At 43.2% G+C, this 18,457-nt stretch overlaps 1 protein-coding gene across 2 annotated transcripts in view; it reads left to right on the top strand.

Annotated features, from left to right (window-relative positions):
- Window positions 1-8,794, top strand: part of LAYN (layilin) — a 68,111-nt gene extending 59,317 nt beyond the window's left edge. The window contains exons 5-7 of one of the 2 annotated variants that reach the window (XM_078682316.1): window positions 3,176-3,259; window positions 5,243-5,345; window positions 8,029-8,794. In XM_078682316.1, the coding sequence (XP_078538442.1) occupies window positions 3,176-3,259; window positions 5,243-5,345; window positions 8,029-8,392 (551 nt within the window). In that variant the 3' untranslated portion in view covers window positions 8,393-8,794. Of the gene's footprint in view, window positions 1-3,175; window positions 3,260-5,239; window positions 5,346-8,028 lie in introns of both variants that reach the window. The other variant, XM_078682315.1, reaches the window with a different exon arrangement.
- Window positions 8,795-18,457: the final 9,663 nt, after the last annotated feature.

Raw genomic sequence — 18,457 nt, 5'->3', positions numbered from 1 at the left:
ACTTCTGTGAGGAAGTCAAAGTAGCCATTGAGACGGTCCAAGAGTGAGACTGTAGTCTTATGAGAGAGAGAGAGTTAGAGACAATCAGCAAGACTTGAGGTGTCTTGTATTTATTAATTATAATGTAGCATGAGTCAATATGTTAATGTAAGAGGATGGCTACAACCAAGGGTTTTAGTACCAGAATATTGTGGCCTATTTATCTTTAGACAAAAATATTGTGTCCTAAATATCGTTTTTAAAAATACCTCTCCAATGAAATGAATAACAGGATCTCAACACCCAATGGAAAAGACTTTTAAACCATTATAAAGCTTAAAATATATGTCAGACAATATTTTAGTTATTGATAATCTGACATACAGCAAACCAGTCCAAGTAGCAGTGAGGCTCCACTAAACTGTTTTTTCAGAAGGTGCCACCTGCTTGTGCTGAAGATGGCTGAGCATGCCGTCAGAACAGTGGTCTTAGGGTAGCTTTTCTGAGGATATCTACTTCGCAAAATAATCTATATAGGCCTTGGGTTGTGGAAGTTATAAGCCGAGATATAAAAAGCAGAAAGAGGAAGTTTATGTTCCAACTGTAAATATTATAAAGTTATCATTTAAGGTATTATATATTTATTCTCCGGAGTTTTGTATAGCGCAAACTTGACCTGAAGGTATCAGTTTCTGAGTGCTTTACATGAGCATCAGATGTATTTCAGACGGACACATTAATTCTTTTAGGCAAATGGAGATTATCAGCCTGATTCATGTACAGGCCGTTTTGCGTGGCCCTAATAGCGAATCATAGCGACTCGCTATTGAGGACACGCAAAACGGCATTCATGTAGGAATTGCTAATTAAATAGCGATTCCTACATGTTCTTTATTTGCGAGTAGCAAATTGCTACTCGCAAAAACTCCCCATTCATTCCTATGGGCCAAGAGGCCCATAGGAATGAATGGGGAGTATCCCTTAATTGCGAGTAGCAATTTGCTACTCGCAAATAAGATAGCGATTTTAAGGGTGCCAGGGGTGTCCAAAGGACACCCTGTAGCACCCCAAAAAGCACATTTGAACAGGTGTTGCGCACACACATGTCCAAAGGACATGTGTGTGTGCAACATGCAACTTAGAAAAATGCTTTTAAAAGCATTTCTCTGAGTTTTTGCTATTTACCGAGAGGTCTGACCTCTCGGTAAATAGCGGCCCCAAAAGTGCTAAATCGCAATTTCTTGATGTGTCATGAATAGCATTTGAGGAATCTCTAATAGAGATTCCTTAAATGCTATTCCTCGCATATTTGCTAATTCTTAAATAGCGATTTTTGCATTTGGGATTGTGAATACCAAATGCAAAAATCGCACTCGCAAAGGGCCAGATTCTCAGAATCTGGCCCTTTTGCGAGCGCTTTTGGCTACATGAATCAGGCTGTAAGTGATTTGCACAGGATGTTGTGCGTCCTTGTCGAGACTCGAACCCGGTTCCCCAGATTTGAGGTCAACCGCCCTAGCCGTTAGGCCAACTCCTCTCCCTTTAAGGTATTGTATTTAGGCCTGAAGGCCACATCTGAAGATTTGTATCCTGTTCTGAGGATCTCATGTGAGTTATTGTGTTAGATTCTGAGGAATAGGCCAGTTCTTGACACAGAACCTTTACATCCATTGTCCCATGAACACTATGCTATATTCCGGTCTGTTGAGTCTAGTTCTAGAGGCTGCATTTGGACAATTGTGGTAATTTCCAGAAACCTCAACTGGAGTACTGGTGTCCAGTTCTGAAGAGGGAAGAATGTTCAATTTGGAAGAACAGATCGGGCACCATATTACACAAAGTGCCCTGGGGGTGCAACAGGAGTGCGCCCGCTTTGTGCACCCCAGGGCACTTTGGTAATATAGGAGGGGCCGCAGACACTTGTGTGGCCCCTTTTGTAGTACTGATAGGCTGGTGCACATGTAGTGCCAGCATTATATTAAGAGGGTGTTCCTTCATTTGCTTGGGGGCAGGACTCCATGCAAATGAGGGAATCTCTTTGTCTCTGTGTCTGTGCTGAATTATGGACATGGGTGCCAAGAAGTAGTCAGGAAGTGCACTGACAGTCACTGTCAGTGTGCCCCTTGATGACAGCCCTCAGGAGGGGGGAAAGGAGGTCCCAGACACCCCCCTGCAGGTGGGCGCAGTCTCTCACTGCACTTGCATGCATGTGGATCTCTCTCCCCTATTAAAAAAGTGTAGGCAGGCTGCTCCCTGCACAGTGACGCATGGAGAAGCTTATAAACAGCTGCTCCGTATTTCACTTGAATGCGCTGCCCCCTAGGGAAGCACGGGATAGGGCTGCCCTGAAGGCAGCACATCACCATATTAGGGCACAGTTGCCCTGTTTGCACATGGTGCAGCTTTTGAAAGGTGTGCCGTGGTGCAACCAGGGAAAGTGTGCTGGGTGAGTAATACGGCCCCTGCTTCATTTCGTGCATTTCTAGACATACCAGCTGTACAATGTGTCCAATTATCAAGGCCAAAGCTAGAGAGAGTCCTCTGTCCAATCCTGAAAATCACATTTATAGAACTAATCACAAATCTTGAGGTCACATATATCCTGGAGAGCTGATGAACCCCAGAGAACGTCCCGAGATTAGCAAACCAGCGGTTTTAAGAAGGAATGCTGACGGATCTAAGCATCTGTACATACACATCCCCTGCCCACATCAAATGTAAATATATTATGGTGGGGAATGTGTGTGAGAACGAGACTCTTCCACCTTTGTACAAGTAATACGCAACAGGTGCATTTTTAGTTTAAGGATCTTGCTCCAATTGGAAGTCACAAGAGATTGAAGGGGGGCTCAAGAGTAAACCTGAAAGGTATCTCTATTCATGGACATTGCAGTGAATGTATGGAATATCCTCTCTGTAGAAGCTGTGAAGGGAATTGCATCTGTTCAAAACCCTTGGTACTTTGAGTAAGGCATGGTAACACTGGAAACCTTGTGGGATCTTCAAGGAAAAGGCAGGCATGAACTGGCAGCCTAGTTGGGCCTCTGTCAAGTTTTTATCACCCTTCATTTTATTTGTTTCTGTGTCCCATTGCTATTTTTGGGCTGACTTTCAGCTCTATGCTGGCATAAACCACTGAGATCATTGTTGCACCAATCTCTTCTTCTCTCACTGCATAACGTCTTTGCCTCCACAGATGTAGACACTGTGCCAGTGAGGACCAGAAACCCCGAAGATGTCCTGAAAGAAGACACAGACGAAACAGTCAAGGAAGCTAAAGGTAACTCTAAAGGCTTATATGTGCTGACAGGGGTAAAATGACAGTCTTTCAAAATAGTGAAGGGAGGATGTGCGCTTACTACCACCACAGTCTCTAGCCACTGAGACAGTATCAGTGTATACGCATTCATGGCCTCCATTTTGGAAGGGTGCCGGGCCCTCCTTCCAGGGCTCTCATCCGGGTTACTTGGACCCACCATCAATCATCCAAAAAGTGCACCAATGGGGTTGCGTGAAATGTCTTCCACCTTCTGTATGTTAGACATGGTATATTGTCCGGAATACCTAGGACCTTCTTGACCATGGACATGCTTCAGTTGTAAAAGACAGCAAGGTGGATCCCTTTAAAGCACTGAACCATGTACCCCTGAGTTTGAGGGACCTACCACATTTGACGCTGTGCTCTATGCTGGAGTGCTCGTGTTACAGAGAGGTCCTTGCAGCTCCTTCTATAAAATAACAAGGCTGTGGGCGCTGGAGGTCAAACGGCAGAGATGTCCATTTTAGCGGGGACTCAAATTCGTCAGTGAACATCATGGAGGGATACATTTTCATCATTCTGCCTTTTCTTTTCTGCAACAAAGAGGTCTGAGTGGGGACAAGGTCTAAAGAGGTCTTTTCAAGTTGATTTTAACACCGCTGTTATTTGCCTTTACTTTAAATTCAGTGAAAGTGTGAAGAATGGACATACAGAGGACATTGGCAATGTCCCTCTGCCTGTGTTAAGTGACATTAGGAGAATGGGTGCTAACAGCCTTAATGCTCACATACTGTCAGGGGTTAAGAGTTATAAATTGTACTTTTATTTCATAATAACCATCGCCTATGTAGAGCTGGGCAATTAACAGCCGTTAGCGCTTATAATAAAGGTCATTAACTACTAACAGCAGATTGAGCAGATGATAATAATAAGAATTAAATACATTAAATAGCTGTTAGAATTTGAAAAAGAAGTGTGACTCACATGAGTGATGTAAGAACTGTGCAGTGGTATAGTTATCATAAGAAATTACAACAGGATTCGTATCACCGAGGGCCCAGATCATAAGAAAAATATTTGGGGGACTAATAGGCATATGTAAATCACAATGCCCTCACCGGAAGTGCTGCCACACTAAGTAATGCTACGCCGTCTAATATTCCTCCATTATAATGTGGACTTGGTCTATCTTACAAAACCAAATCAATATAACCAGGCAAAAAATTTGAAAACCACATGTTTTGGGTTGTTTGACTTTTTATAAATACATTTTATGTTTTCCATATTCCAGTGTTTAACTGATCTCAGAAATGGCTGAAAGGAACACTATTTATTAACAGCTTTGTTAACTCGGCATTGTATTTTAAACTGCTTTTATAGAGTAAATAAAATGTGCTTGGTGTATTTTTTTAACAATTGAACTTGATGTTCTTGTATGTTTGCTTTCTGCAGTTTTTTTCTTGTCCAACTTCAAAGCACAACAGCACTGCACATTTGTAGTTCTTTAGGCGATAAAAGGGTAACAAGTGTGACATTCTGCATTAAGTCACAGATAATAATTCAAAGATAACCACTTACTGTGCCTCTCTCACAAATAAATGGGATACTACCAGCCATGACTCATCTTGACCTCCAGTAAGGGGAACAACTCTCCTCTCTAAAAATACTGAGATGACTTCTACACTTGCATCCACCACGACTTGTGCCCTAGTACCACCTACAATGCAGTAGCATTCTTGGGAATTTCGTTTATTTCTCAATATTTGTGGGGACCTAACTGTAACTGTAATGATGTAAGACTATTATCTGCTCTACCATTTCCTTCCCTGAAAGTGCCTGTTCTTGACCTTCTGGATTGTTGCCAATGTTTCCATTGTACAACCCTGCTTATGAAACTGTTGTACATTGGTAACTCAGACCGACCCCCATTAGATTAGTGACTTAAAAATAACAAAAGGCAGTACAATGTTCCTTTTGTAAATATTCTCCTTTCTTTTTTAGTAGAAAATGCTGTGAATATTTCTTACATCTTGATTCCTGCCATACCCATGTTACTCATTCTGATGGTGACCACAGGCGTGCTGTGCTTTTGGCTTGCAGGAAGAAGGTAAGTATGACCAACTGTTGTTCTCTAAGTTAAACTGAAGGGCCCTTAGCACAGAGTAATGGCAATGTCCTGGAAAAGGAATATATCTGGCCTACAGAGCACTAATGCCTGGACTAAGACCAATTTCATGTTGTTCCTTCTCATCCGTGCAGGTGAGAGATAGAGGCATGTAGCTCTTTTACTTCACCGGGAGACTTCTCCTTCGCACAATGAGTGACTTTGGTATATTTGATCTGTGTTTGCACAATCTCTTCTTGATCTACTTTATCGAATTCTCAATATGGTGTTTTACCCAGAAATGTGTTCATATTTTTTTATACAATAAGAATACTTGCATTGGAAGTTATCATTAACTTTCTTTTTATTTTTCTATTTCTGTATTATTATTCTATTTTGTTGCTGGTTGTGGTCACTTTCTGAATGTGACACATGGCGAATTGTATATTATTTCATATTATTTGAAGACAATGTATTGGTCTTGATGAAGCAACCTCATTGTCACGAAATACTTGTTGGCCCCCTTTTCGTTCCCATAATAAATGAGATTAAGATTCTTCAATTAACTAGGAACCTTGTGTCTAGTCAGTCACTGGAAATTATTTTCTACCGTATATGCAAAGCATTGAATCACTGCCTCTCCACAGACCTCAGACAGAGGGCATCATTTAGATCTTGGAGAAGCGGAATAGTCCGTCACAATTGTGAGGGAGATCTCGTCCGCCATATTACTATCCCATTATATCCTATGGAGATCGTAATACGGCGGACTGGATGTCCGTTAGCTTTGTGACAGAGTATTCCATCTGCCGAGAACTTAATAAGGCCCAGAGTCTGGTTTTGTTTTAATACTTGGACTACGACCAGTTAGATATTGTTCCTTTTAATTCGTGCAGGTGAGAGATAGTGGCATGTGGCTATTTTACATCTCACTCAGTCACTTTATACCCGTGGTCAACAGGTGAAACGGGCATGCCTGTCTCTGTGCAATGGTACCAGAATACTGTTGTCAGAATATCTCTTGATATACATATTATTTCCTAACTATCGTCTACAAGAATATTGCCCACTGGGTTTATAATAGAAAATCTACACCCAATGGGACGATGTTTTTAGACAAACAGTATTTCTGTATGGAGTTTTCTGATACACATAGGACTTTGCTGGAAAGAAGTTAGCTGTGTGATGTCACCTCAACAGTCAGGAGTGTGTGGCCTACGTGGCCCACTATCAGACGCTGGGTGTGATCTGCTGTGAATGGCACCACCCCACTAAGTAGTCTCCAGTTATCCTGCTTAGGATATCAGGAAACTTCTGGCCAGCTTATCAGCTGTATCACTGTATGGCCATTCCATACCACCAAATCTGCCATTAGATGCAAGGAGCAAGAGTGCATCAGCATTAGCACAGCCTTTAATAGTGTGAACTACCAGTGTTTAATTTGTAAACTAATCATTACTGCCACACAACGTTCTTCTCAGAAGTCCACAGCTGGTGCTTATGAATGTTGGGATTGCTGAATACCAAGGCTGTGTGGGGTTGATTCCACCCCGTGCCTCTTTCTCCCAGCACCCTAGACTCCCTCTCTGCCTCATTCTGGCATGTTCTTTTTTATCCATGCTTTCTCCCTTTGTCAGTCTTTTCATCATTCTCCTCCTCCTCTTTTCCTCTTTTGTGTTTTTCTCTCTCTTGCTCTGGGTTAAAGTCTGAGGATGAAAAGTAAAAAAAATGAATGCCAGTGAGCCCCACCTTCATTTACTGGCTGGGCACTGTGTAGTATCCCCCACCAGCAAGCTGGGCGGGGGCTCCCACTGGCCGGGCTATTTGGGCTAGCGGTAGCCCTTACTTGTCACATCCTGGATTTGCATGATGGGGGATACATTCTGCACAAAGGTGATCCCGCCCACTAGCTAGCAGAACTTTACACATGGTTACATAATGCGGTCCTTGATGTTTTGTTTGGGACTAGGACAAATATTGTAGAATGTTATACAATGTATAAACTTTTGAAATAACAGATTTCTGAGTCAAGATAGTAATCCTGAGTCAGGCTCATATTTACAACATATATTAACATATTGTGCAGTTTAGTTCAATGTTTTGTAAGGCCCTGGGCCAAAAGTGAATGTGGGAGGCCCCTCTAAAAAACTTAAGGGAATGTGCGAGGCCCCTCTAATTTACTTAAGAGACCCCTTGCAAGGAAACTATTCAGAGACACCACGGGAGGCCCATTGTACAGGATTTTAGCGCCCCCACAGTTTTAACTTTCAGCCCACCAGCAATTCCCTGAGAGGCCCAGGGAGGGGACCCCCCCATAGACCCTAATTGCAAGGAGACAGGGAAACAACAGGGCACATGATCGGTTCGGGGCCCCATGCTGGTGGGCTGAGTGCGAGGCCCTGGGCAGCTGCCCACGCTACCCATGCCTTGCGCCGGCCCTGATACAGTGTACTTTGTGTTGTACTGTTGCCGCTTAGCAATGTAACAACAATAACCAGAGGTTGAAGTGCATTCATAAACTATGCAAGCTATGATGAGTGCAAGGGTGGTGGGGTCAGCGAATTTTGGGGTGAGACAACAAGAAGTATAGGGACTGTTAGTATCAAATTAAATAAGATTGGGAACTTCGTTCCCAATATATTCCACCGATTTCAACCACAATAACATTCTGTTTGCTTATTCCAAGGCATCATGAGAGAACGGACCCAGTCGTGAAGGAGCACAACTTCTGGATGTCCCCCCACAGGACAAACAGCCCAAATCTCGAGGTGTATAACGTCATCAAGAAGCAGAACGAGGCAGACTTGGCTGGGACCAGGCCGGACATCAGAAATACGTCCTTCCGTGCCACTTCCGGCGACCTTTCCCCTCCCGACGACCTCTCAGGAGACTATGACAACATGGCCGGCAATGCCTCGGAAAGCGGCTTTGTGACTCTGACGAGCACAGAGAGCGGATTTGTGACCAATGAACTCTATGAGCTGTGCAGCGACCGAGTGGGGAGAAGCGTAGAATCCGCATGGGTTGAGAATGAAATATATGGTTATTAGAAACACATATTAATGTCGGGGTCCGGAAATACAGCGCAACCAATCAACGGTATGCAAACAAACCTTGTTGATATGTCTGAAGAGCACATTCCTCCTGCCTCAAATCTGACCCATCCTTTCTCTTCCTTGGCTATCAAACATAGTTATTGGCTGCCTAGTAATAAGACAATGATCATCCTACACCAATGGTTATGAAACAGAAAAGATCTCCTCTACCAACAGTAACATAAACAATGATGAATCCTGAAAACTATCGAGTCCACTATCTGTGGAGTGTCGGACGATTGTCTCTCTACTTCCGTTATTGCACGCACAATTACATTTTTAGGTATGGCTTAAGAAAGGTTCAGCTCTTTATTTGAATGACCTTTTATAAATAAATTAATGATGCGCTAAAAAAAATGGTAATGTTTCCTGCATCTTTCCATGCGTATTTTTCAATCCAAGAGACATGCCATGCCTTGGATGTGGTTTGTTCCATTGGCAGCAATAAGGGCATAATGAAATAAAAAGAAGGATGGTAGCAATTGGCTTTCAAGGAGGCATTAATATTCTGCTGGCCGAACATTACTGCCATTATTAGATCTCGCCTAGGCAGCGCTTGCACTGTCTCTTCGAGACATGTTGTATTCAGAATATGAGCTTTAAGCTCCGGCAATTTTCCCACCCATATAGTTTATTGGCTCCTTTGACTGTCTTTTGGAAATGGTTTCTTTTAATTGGTTAATTTGTTTAGTAGTCCCTCCTTAGTACCTCATTTTCTCCTATTGTAACCCCCCATTAGAAATGCCCCTGTTACATGTCTTGTACTCAGTATGTTTTATTTACAGTTTCTGAGCGCTATTTTCTTAAATGACTTTCTCCTAGTTGCTGTTGCAGGCACGACAGGCTATCCCACTTCCCAACCTGCCCTGTTTTCCAGACTCACCATGAGACGCACGATCATGGACGCTGAGCTGTATCTTTTAAAGATGCTCCCTCCCCTCCCCGCTTCTCTGCCAGCCTCTGCCCCTAATGCTTGGTAAGACTTTTAAATTAGTTGGTTTCTCTTTAAGCGGCCATGTGCCTTTAGTTTTGCCCAGTGCGGCACTCCTGCACACACTTAGCTGCTTCACAGCTGGCCGCTGCGCTTCATACTTGCTATCACTTTTAAATTAGTTGCTTTAACCAAAAATGCACCTTTGTTTTGCACAGCGTGGCACTCCTGAACGCTATGCCTTTACACAGCCTGTTGCCCCACTTCGTTCTTGGTGGCGCTTTTACATTAGTTGCTTTAATGACCACGCACCTTTGTTTTGTGCGGCACTCATGCACACGCTTACGACCACGAAATTTTGTTTTGTTTTATGCCACTATAAGCTCTTCCACTTACCAACCCGGCCTATTTCCCAGACTAAAGCGCGGCGCCCAATAAAAAATGCCGTCCTTTCTCTTTTAAAGATACTCCCTGCCCGCTTTACGGCTGGCTGCCGTGCTTCATGCTTGGTAAAAGTTTGACATGAGTTGTTTTATCTCTAAGCTACTGCATGCCTTAGATTATTTGCTTTATCTTTGAGCAAACCCATGCCTTAACTTTTAATCGCCAACACCGTATAAATGCATCTACATTTTCGCCAGCGTTTCCAAGGTCCTGGGCCCTACTACCCCACCGAATTACCTGTATATGGAGGAACCATAGTCTTCACCTATCCTGCAAAGTCTTTGCTGCCTGAGGTGGGGCCAGCGCCTAACACTAATCCCATCCACCAATCTAAAGGTGGAACCATCATCATGCCGCTTATCTTTTCTGCTGTGTAGGGGGTGCAAGGAGTCTCTTACTACCCCGCCCCCTCCAAACCACCTCGCTGGCCGGAACAAAACAACATTCCTTCTAGCCCGCTCACCTACTTTATAGACCATTTACTTTCCATATCTGCCCCTGCTAAAGGGCAACGTTAGTACCTTATGCTTCCTTGTGTGTCTACCTGCTGCCGCAAGGCAAGGTAATGTTTCCTCGAGTACCATCTTACCATATAGTTAGTTCCGCTACATAAGTGGTATCGCTCTTATTATATGCTCCCGTAAATATGCTTTTAGATCTGATTTCCTGTACACCCATACCCTCTAAACACCAGGGTCTTCTTATCGCCTCCCCGTCCGTCTGTGGGTCAATACATATATACATCACCGCTGCAGTTTAAGGAAAGTGCATGTCTCCCTAATGCTTTCAGTTTCAGAATTGTTTGTTTAAAAAAGCTCAAGGTCAGATCGTAGTTCTAGCCCCTCCATATATGCGGAACACATAAGATGGACTAGCACAGTCCTTCCCCTCAACCCTCCCACTCGTTGCTCACAGTATTTCTTCCGAAAAATGAGGATGCAGATCAAAACCTCCCTACACCCTAACCCTAAACCATGACATCATTGGCAAAGCATAACAGGAGCAAAAATAACCCACTCTCCTAAAGGAAGGTTATGTTTTTGCATATTTAAACTTTTCAATAAGCTGTAATGATCTTAAGTTAAAAACATTTACAATGCAACGCCAATAGCTTTAACTCTAACAAATGCGAGACCTATTGCATTGCAAATGCTTGTTTTTAAAAGCAACTAAAAACATGGTAAGTTTGGCAGAAAGCAGTTGTGTGTACACAACTAAAGGACTGGATGTGACTGTTGAGATTGACCATATCAACCTATAATAACATCACATCCACTACATTGCCCACCACTATATCACAAGTTACATATACAATTAGTATTCTTAATGCCACCTATACTTGAGTACAGGTAAATATAGGTGGAGTTTGGAATAGTAATCATAGATTTATTTAACAATTTATTCAGTTGGCTGATGTAGGGAATGCAATATTTTCATGTGATATATTGCATACAATATAGTGACCTACAACCCAGCTAAAGGCATTGGTCGATGGAGCATGGTGAGCATACATAGGGTGGGCGTGAAACCTCAAGCAAAAGGTTACATAATACAGAAGTTTTTCAATTTATCAAAAGGCATGGGTTCAGAGCTGGTATAAAGGCACGGTTATAATGGAAAGGGACGTGTGCTGTGGGAAATGTAGTTAGGCTTAAGCGTTTTGTTAAGGTGTCCCAGACTGTTTGTGTAGTACTTGTGTACGGGAGTGCTGATACATGCTTCTGGGGGCCTGTTCTTCTTAGGCTTCCATGTCAGTTCCCAAAGAGTTATCCCTACCACTGCCTAATCCTGATGTGCCCATGGTTTATTGGAAATCTGAGAAAATATGTAGCTGTGCTGCCCTGTAATATTTTGGGAAATCTGGAAGAACTAGTTACTGTAATTTAGAGGATGTGGTGTAACGGCCAGTGATGGGGAATCAGGTTCGCGTATCGGCATTGGCTCAATATCACTTAATCTCCTCCATGCCTACAAAGTTGTCCTTATGTTATGTTATGTAACTGATGCTCATGTAAAGTGCTCCAATAACTTCGGGTTGAGTTCGCGCTCTACAAAACTGCAAAGACACCCTCCCCCCAAAGAACTCTATAAACTAATCAGGCTCAACTGCTTTGTCAGGTGAATTTCAAAGTTTTTTAAAATATTATTTTGCAGAAATTATTATTTGCTTTTACGCATAGTATAACATATATAGCTGCAGGGTCAGTCTAAGAAACTTTATCCATATAATACTCAGACCAGTAGACTAAGTCTCAAGCAACAAGATATATTCTTCAAGATGTTACATCATTTAACATTTAATTTGTGCTGCGTAGCCTCATCATATCAAGCTAGAAATAAACAGATCTTCATCATTATAAGATAGAGATTAGAATCAATAATCTGCATTATAGAATCTAGAGATTTCGCTAAATCGCTGAATAGGTACCCTCAATCTTGGCTCAGATCCATCACCATGAACCTACCCGAATATCTTCTCACATATTTGATCCTTCTCACGAGATAATGTGCATCCATGCAAAAGTGCACATTGTCTGACATCAGCAGGCATTGATCACATGAATATCACTCTATTAGTTAGTAAATATGGACTTCATACCAAGTCGAATGCGTTCAATGGATCATTTACCATATATATGACTTTTTCACAAAACCCATTCCAGCACATCTCTTTCCACCATTCTTTCAATGTCTGTACAGATGATAATCTCAAGTGGCTAGGATACAAATTTTGTCTGGCATTAACATAATTTCCAGCCTTTTGCTACTGTGTGTATACAGTCCTATCACATCTTCCACATCATGTAATATGGCCGGGTGTACTGATGGTACCTTATACAGGACCAATCTTGTATGCCCAACATATGGCACCAGGATAACACATGAGAGGCATCAATAAAGATGTGGCAGCAGCCATTTTAGGACTTGTTGAGAAGAAAAAGTTTAAAAGAAAGCTATAAGGGGGCAGGGAAGGGATACTGTACCACCCCAGCAGCACCCAACAAATATTAAACATGTGGGCGCCTCAGGTGGGCACTGGGACACCGAAAATAAACTAAAAAGAATACACGAGTGGCAGAAGCCGCTAATTTATTATTCACTGCTCCAAGCAAGGAGCACCACATAAAGCCCTGCCATAGCTTCTTATTTTTATTTTCACTGTTATATCCTGGTGGTGACCCCAGGAGGGTCAGGAGCACCGCCATGCAACATATTTCAATGTTGTGGGAGGCAACATTAAAAAGAAAAACAGTATGTCTGCTGGGAAATTAAATCTGTGACTCCAGGAAAGCTTATGATATTTTTATAGCACTCCTAGCTGGAGCTCTATGCTCTTCAAGAGTGTTCAGGGCCCTCTTGTGTTTGTTTCAGGGCTGCATTTTGTGGGCTGAAAAATGTTTAAAAAAAGACTGAAAGAAAGTTTGATGCCTTTTTTTAATGAAATGTTATAAAATGAATAATGAACCATGAATAAGGTGGTATGCACACCACGTTTGTCTTTTTTAATCATTGTCAATCTTTAACCATTTTAGTCAGTTCGCGTGCAGGACTAGGTCGTGCCATGCCCTGAATGCACTATTTAAAGTACAATCTGTGGGGAGCGCCTGGTAGACGCTCCACTCCCAGCCGCACTGCGTGTTTTAGGATTCCAAATCCAACCATTATTTATCCATTCCAACATTCTCCATATTCGTCATGCTTTTACGATAGTTTTACCATGTTTTCACTCTCATCCTTAGTTATTCCACGATTCCATCAAAATGTATTTCAGAAACTTCACATATTTACACGTGCCAATCCAGGCCACCCTATTTACAAGGAGGCCTGGATTGGCACGTGTAAATATGTGAAGTTTCTGAAATACATTTTGATGGAATCGTGGAATAACTAAGGATGAGAGTGAAAACATGGTAAAACTACTAGGGGTCTGGGCCCCAGCCCAACCCCCTGCTGCGCACAGCCAAAGGCTGTACGTGGCATGGAGTTGGCTGCCCGCAGAGAGGTGGACGCTATCCAGGCCCTGAGTTTTGTGCTACATATGGTAATAAAATATCACTTTATGTTAAAAAATAAAAACCTAGAAATTCTCTTAAAAAACCCAAAAGGTAAAAGTGATGTTATGGTTAGGTATCGTAATAATATCTTACTTTGCATCACGAAACAATCCTTAGTAATTCACTGAAAAAACAAAGGTTAAACAGAGGCTATAATTAGGTAAAAATGTCACTTAAAACATATCATTTTAAATGAACAAAACCAATCATAATCACCAGATAGTTTTCTCAACTAGCTATAACTGATGCCGTAAAGTAACTATAACTCGAGCCCTCACCATGCACTGCTTATGACCTCATATATTACATCACTCATGACATGTTCTATGACATCATTGATAAAATCACTGCAACATCTGAAATGACATAATTGATGAACACTGCATGGCTGCATATACATCCAACCCCAGTTACCACGTTTCCTTTGACGCAACACCCAAGACCCCATTGTGCAATATCGCTTTTTGCCACCTTAGGCCTAATGAGCAGAATATTAGTTTCTTCTGGGGAAGCTATATGCCCTAGGCATAGCCAGTAGCACAAACAGGGGTGGGTCTAAGACATTGCTCTGCTCTCCCAGGATAGTGGACCAATAGTCCCATATTGTAGAATATAATGAACCTGCTGTGTTATTACATCTCATGCATGGTGGTGTTTAAGCTTTCCCCATTTTGAATAGTTTGGTTCTATCTACGTATGCTCTGTGTTGGACTTTGCATTGGATTAGGAAGAACCTCACCTTGATGTCGAAATCTCAAGGATGCATAAGAGCCAAACCCTGTCCACCGTCTCAAGGATACCCAAATCACTAAGGGATTTAAGGGTGTCAGGAGTATTATTTATTCTTTATTTTATACAGAGGAAATAACCCCTTCCCCAGGGGGCCCTTCAGTACATGACATTTGAGTGGAACATAATCAGGTGTGTCTTCCCAGCCAGTCAATGGATTCTGCATGTAGGGCATGTGCAAGAACCCATATTTCTTCCGTAGCTGTTCAAAATGTTGTGGGCATCCCCTTCAGTCATGTCGCCTAGTCAGGAAATTCTGATTAAATTCCAGTGGGTGAACACTGGTAGCTTACCCACCGCCCTCTGTAAGGTTCCCTCCCATAAGGGTGTTTAGAGTGTGATTTTGCCCCTCCATCTGATATGGGTCATTGCCTTATCCCAGCCAATCAAGGCCGCAGGTGCAGGGCAAGGAGATTCTTCCTCCCGGGTCAACATAAATACAGTGTATACTCAGCAAGGCACAGCCATGCTACTTTTGTCCAGTCTAACCACTGGGTCGCAAGCCTTGGCATTAATCCATTTATTTTCTGTCTGCTCTGTCTGTAACTGGGATGCCCAATAATAAGCCCTTAAAAGTTTAAGAGCTATCCCCCGCATTATTTACAGATCTGCAGAGGGTTCTTAGAGCTACCCGGGGGCATCACCCTTCCTGGGCAGCAGCTTAATTTTCCTCTCTGTTCGCAAGAAGATGGTCACAAGGATCGGGAAGGGGACATTTTGCATCACATAAAGGAGTTTTGGAAGCGTTGCAATTTTAAAAATGGCTGCTCTCCCTGGACATTTACACCATCTGGTGATGCCCCCCTCCATTTCCATCAGCAGCCCCTCCAAGTTCCTCTCCAGAAACCTGTCCGGTCTTGATATTATCGGCATACTGAGTATTTAAACCTTTCAGATACAAATCAGAGGGTAGCGTTGATTGCCTCTTCAGGGGTCCAGTCAACAGTTCTGCATGAAACCAAGTTATCCCTGTTCACTTTGTATCCGGAGTGCTCTCTTAAGTATTTGAGGAGAGTCAAACGAGGCTTCAGTGTTTCACCAGAGCTGGTGATGTACAATAGGATGTTGTCCGAATATAGGGATGTATTTTCCCTCTGCTAGTCCTAGATATTGGCAGTGTATTGAATGGATTGCTTTTTTAGCAACCATTAAGAGTATGACAAGGGGGATTTAGATTTTTTTTTGTTGCATCTAGTCAATTGTAAAGGCACCAGAGATTCTGGCAGGTGGCGCAACTGGGCATCCAATCCCCTATGATCCTGATGAATCAGTGAGGGAATATTCTTTAGTCCACAAGCAAACACAGTAGCCAACAATTTGGTCTCTACGTTTAGCAGAGGTATCAGGTAGGAGGATCTGCAGTCCTATTTCTGTTTGTCTTCTTTTTATAATACAGTAATTAGGGCGTGACGCAGGCCAGGTGGCAGTGTTCTCTGGTTCCAGACTTCATCATACATCTGCCTCAAGTGCTGGCCCATCATTAATACAAGTCACTTACAAAGTTCTGCCCAGAACCCGTTTTATTTATTTCAATTTATTTATTTATTTAAAGAGTTTTATATAGCGCTGACTAGACCCTGAGGTATCAGAGCGCTTTACATGAGGATATGCGAGTTACAAGTTTCAAATTACATACGTTACAAGAGCACAGTAAGACATAAGGGGAAGGGGGAAGTGGGGGATACAGCAGGGAGACAAGGAGAAACAGTGTCCAAAGTCCGGCTGGGTAGGTGACAGCCAAGGGGGTGAACCAGGGCTGATCTCCTCTATAGCTGTCTAGGCAGCTCCACCGGGCTTCGGCTATATTGCTCAATCTCCGAGCGAGTTACAAGTTTCAAATTACATACGTTACAATAGCATTGTAAGACATAAGGAAAAAAGAAGCAATGTGACAGTAATTAGTCAGAGGAAGGGGGAGGAGGGGGACACAGCAGGGAGACAGGGAGAAACAGTGTCCAAAGCCCGGCTGGGTAGGTGACGGCCAAGGGGGTGAACCAGGGCTGATCTCCTCTATAGCTGTCTAGGCAGCTCCACCGGGCTTCGGCCATATTGCTCAGTCTCCGAGCACAGTTTCTTTTAAAAGTCTTTCTACGTTGCCATTTGGGTCATGACAGGTAAGGCTTTGAGTATATTGTTCCCCTTCGTCATGTGCTTGGCCCTAATTGGCTGACGCGATGTCAATTTCGGACCTTGTTGGATACTTTTTGGTATCATAAGGGTTGCTGAGCGGATTAGACCTGTTACGTGCGCAGCTCTCATTCCAGCCTGTGTAAAATGGTGGTGATAACTCCCCTTGCAGTATCAGGATACTAGCCAAATAGTTAAGAATGCAGCCGGCCCATCTTAAAACACACCGGAAGTGAAGGCACACTAATGGAGGCAGTAGAGTAATCCTCAGCAGGAATGATTGAAATTCATACTTTGATCTTCATATGTGTGCCACCAGTGGAGTTGATGAACCTGGGGGACCCTGCACCAGGGGCTCTGGGGAACATCAATTGTAACAGGGAAGTTTGTTTGTGCTGATGCAGGGGAAGAAAATGACACCTATTGTGTCGATTGTGGAGCCCAGGTTGGGGCAGGGTACACGGGAGGGACCTGGAGGGAAGGGCGATGTTATTTAGACATTTATTAAGAAGGAGAGGCCACTGTCAGTAGAGTACCCACAAACAGAACTAGTGGTATATACCAACAGAGACATCTATTTCATGTGCACATGGAGGTGACAATCTTATGTTAATTGTATGTTAAGGGGATCCAGAACCCAGTTAAGCATTAGAGGATCTGGTCACATGCTCATAGGCAGCGAGCCACAATAGTTATGTTGCAGGAGACACATCTACAGCCCAAGGAACATGAGAAACTACGGACCAAATGGGGAGGTAGATTGTGGAATACGAGCTTTACGACGTCAGCCAGGGGCGTGCTGTTGTGGTTGGATGGTAGCGTCCTGCTAAAGGTGTCAAAGGTGGCGGATGGCAGTTAAGTAGTGGTAGTAGGATAGATAGGGGGTACACCTACGGTGCTCCTCACATCATATGTACCCAATGCGGATACACCAGACTTTTTTGGGGAGCTGACACGCATGTTGACACTATGCACACGTTAATATTATCTGTATGGGGACTAAAATTGTGTGCTAAATAGAGAGTTTGATAGCTCCAGGCTGGTGGCGTGATAGCTGTGCAGGGCTTCTAGGATGCTACTGGAGGGCATGGATACACTGAATTTAATAGAACTGTGGCGGGAGGTGAATGGCCAGACCAGGGGCTACAAATTTTATTCTCCTCCACATGGTACCTTCTCTAGGATAGATTGGATGCTTGTGCACCCGGGGCAGGTTGCAGACTTTAGGGCAATATTATATCTTGATCTCACATTATCAGATCATGCCCCCCGTGGCTATGATGAGGGAATGTGTGTATGCAGCCCCACTACCGCAGTGGCAATTCAAGGCACGTGCATTATAGGATCAGGCTTATAGAGAGATACTACAAGAAGCAGTGAGAGAGTCTTTCACTACTAATAAAGGCTTGGTTACCTCAGCTGGGGTTCTATGGGAGGCCCTTCACAGTAACTAATAGGGAAAGTGCATTGCCGCCACATATGGGGTACGTCAATCATTGCCACGCACGGTCACTAATCTGGAGTGTCAAATAGGGGACATAGATAGACAGGTACTACATACGGAAGCAGTCTGGGAGGATCAACACAGATTGCAAGGGGTGCTGGATGAAGCACGTGAAACCCTGAGTCATCATGATTACAAGACGTATACAGAGGTCCAAAATGAACCCAGAG

The sequence above is a fragment of the Lissotriton helveticus genome, chromosome 3_1, assembly GCF_964261635.1.
Source record: "Lissotriton helveticus chromosome 3_1, aLisHel1.1, whole genome shotgun sequence".
Taxonomy (NCBI): domain Eukaryota; kingdom Metazoa; phylum Chordata; class Amphibia; order Caudata; family Salamandridae; genus Lissotriton; species Lissotriton helveticus.
The sequence above is the reverse complement of the archived record's forward strand: the minus strand, read 5'-3'. Positions and strand labels throughout refer to the sequence as shown.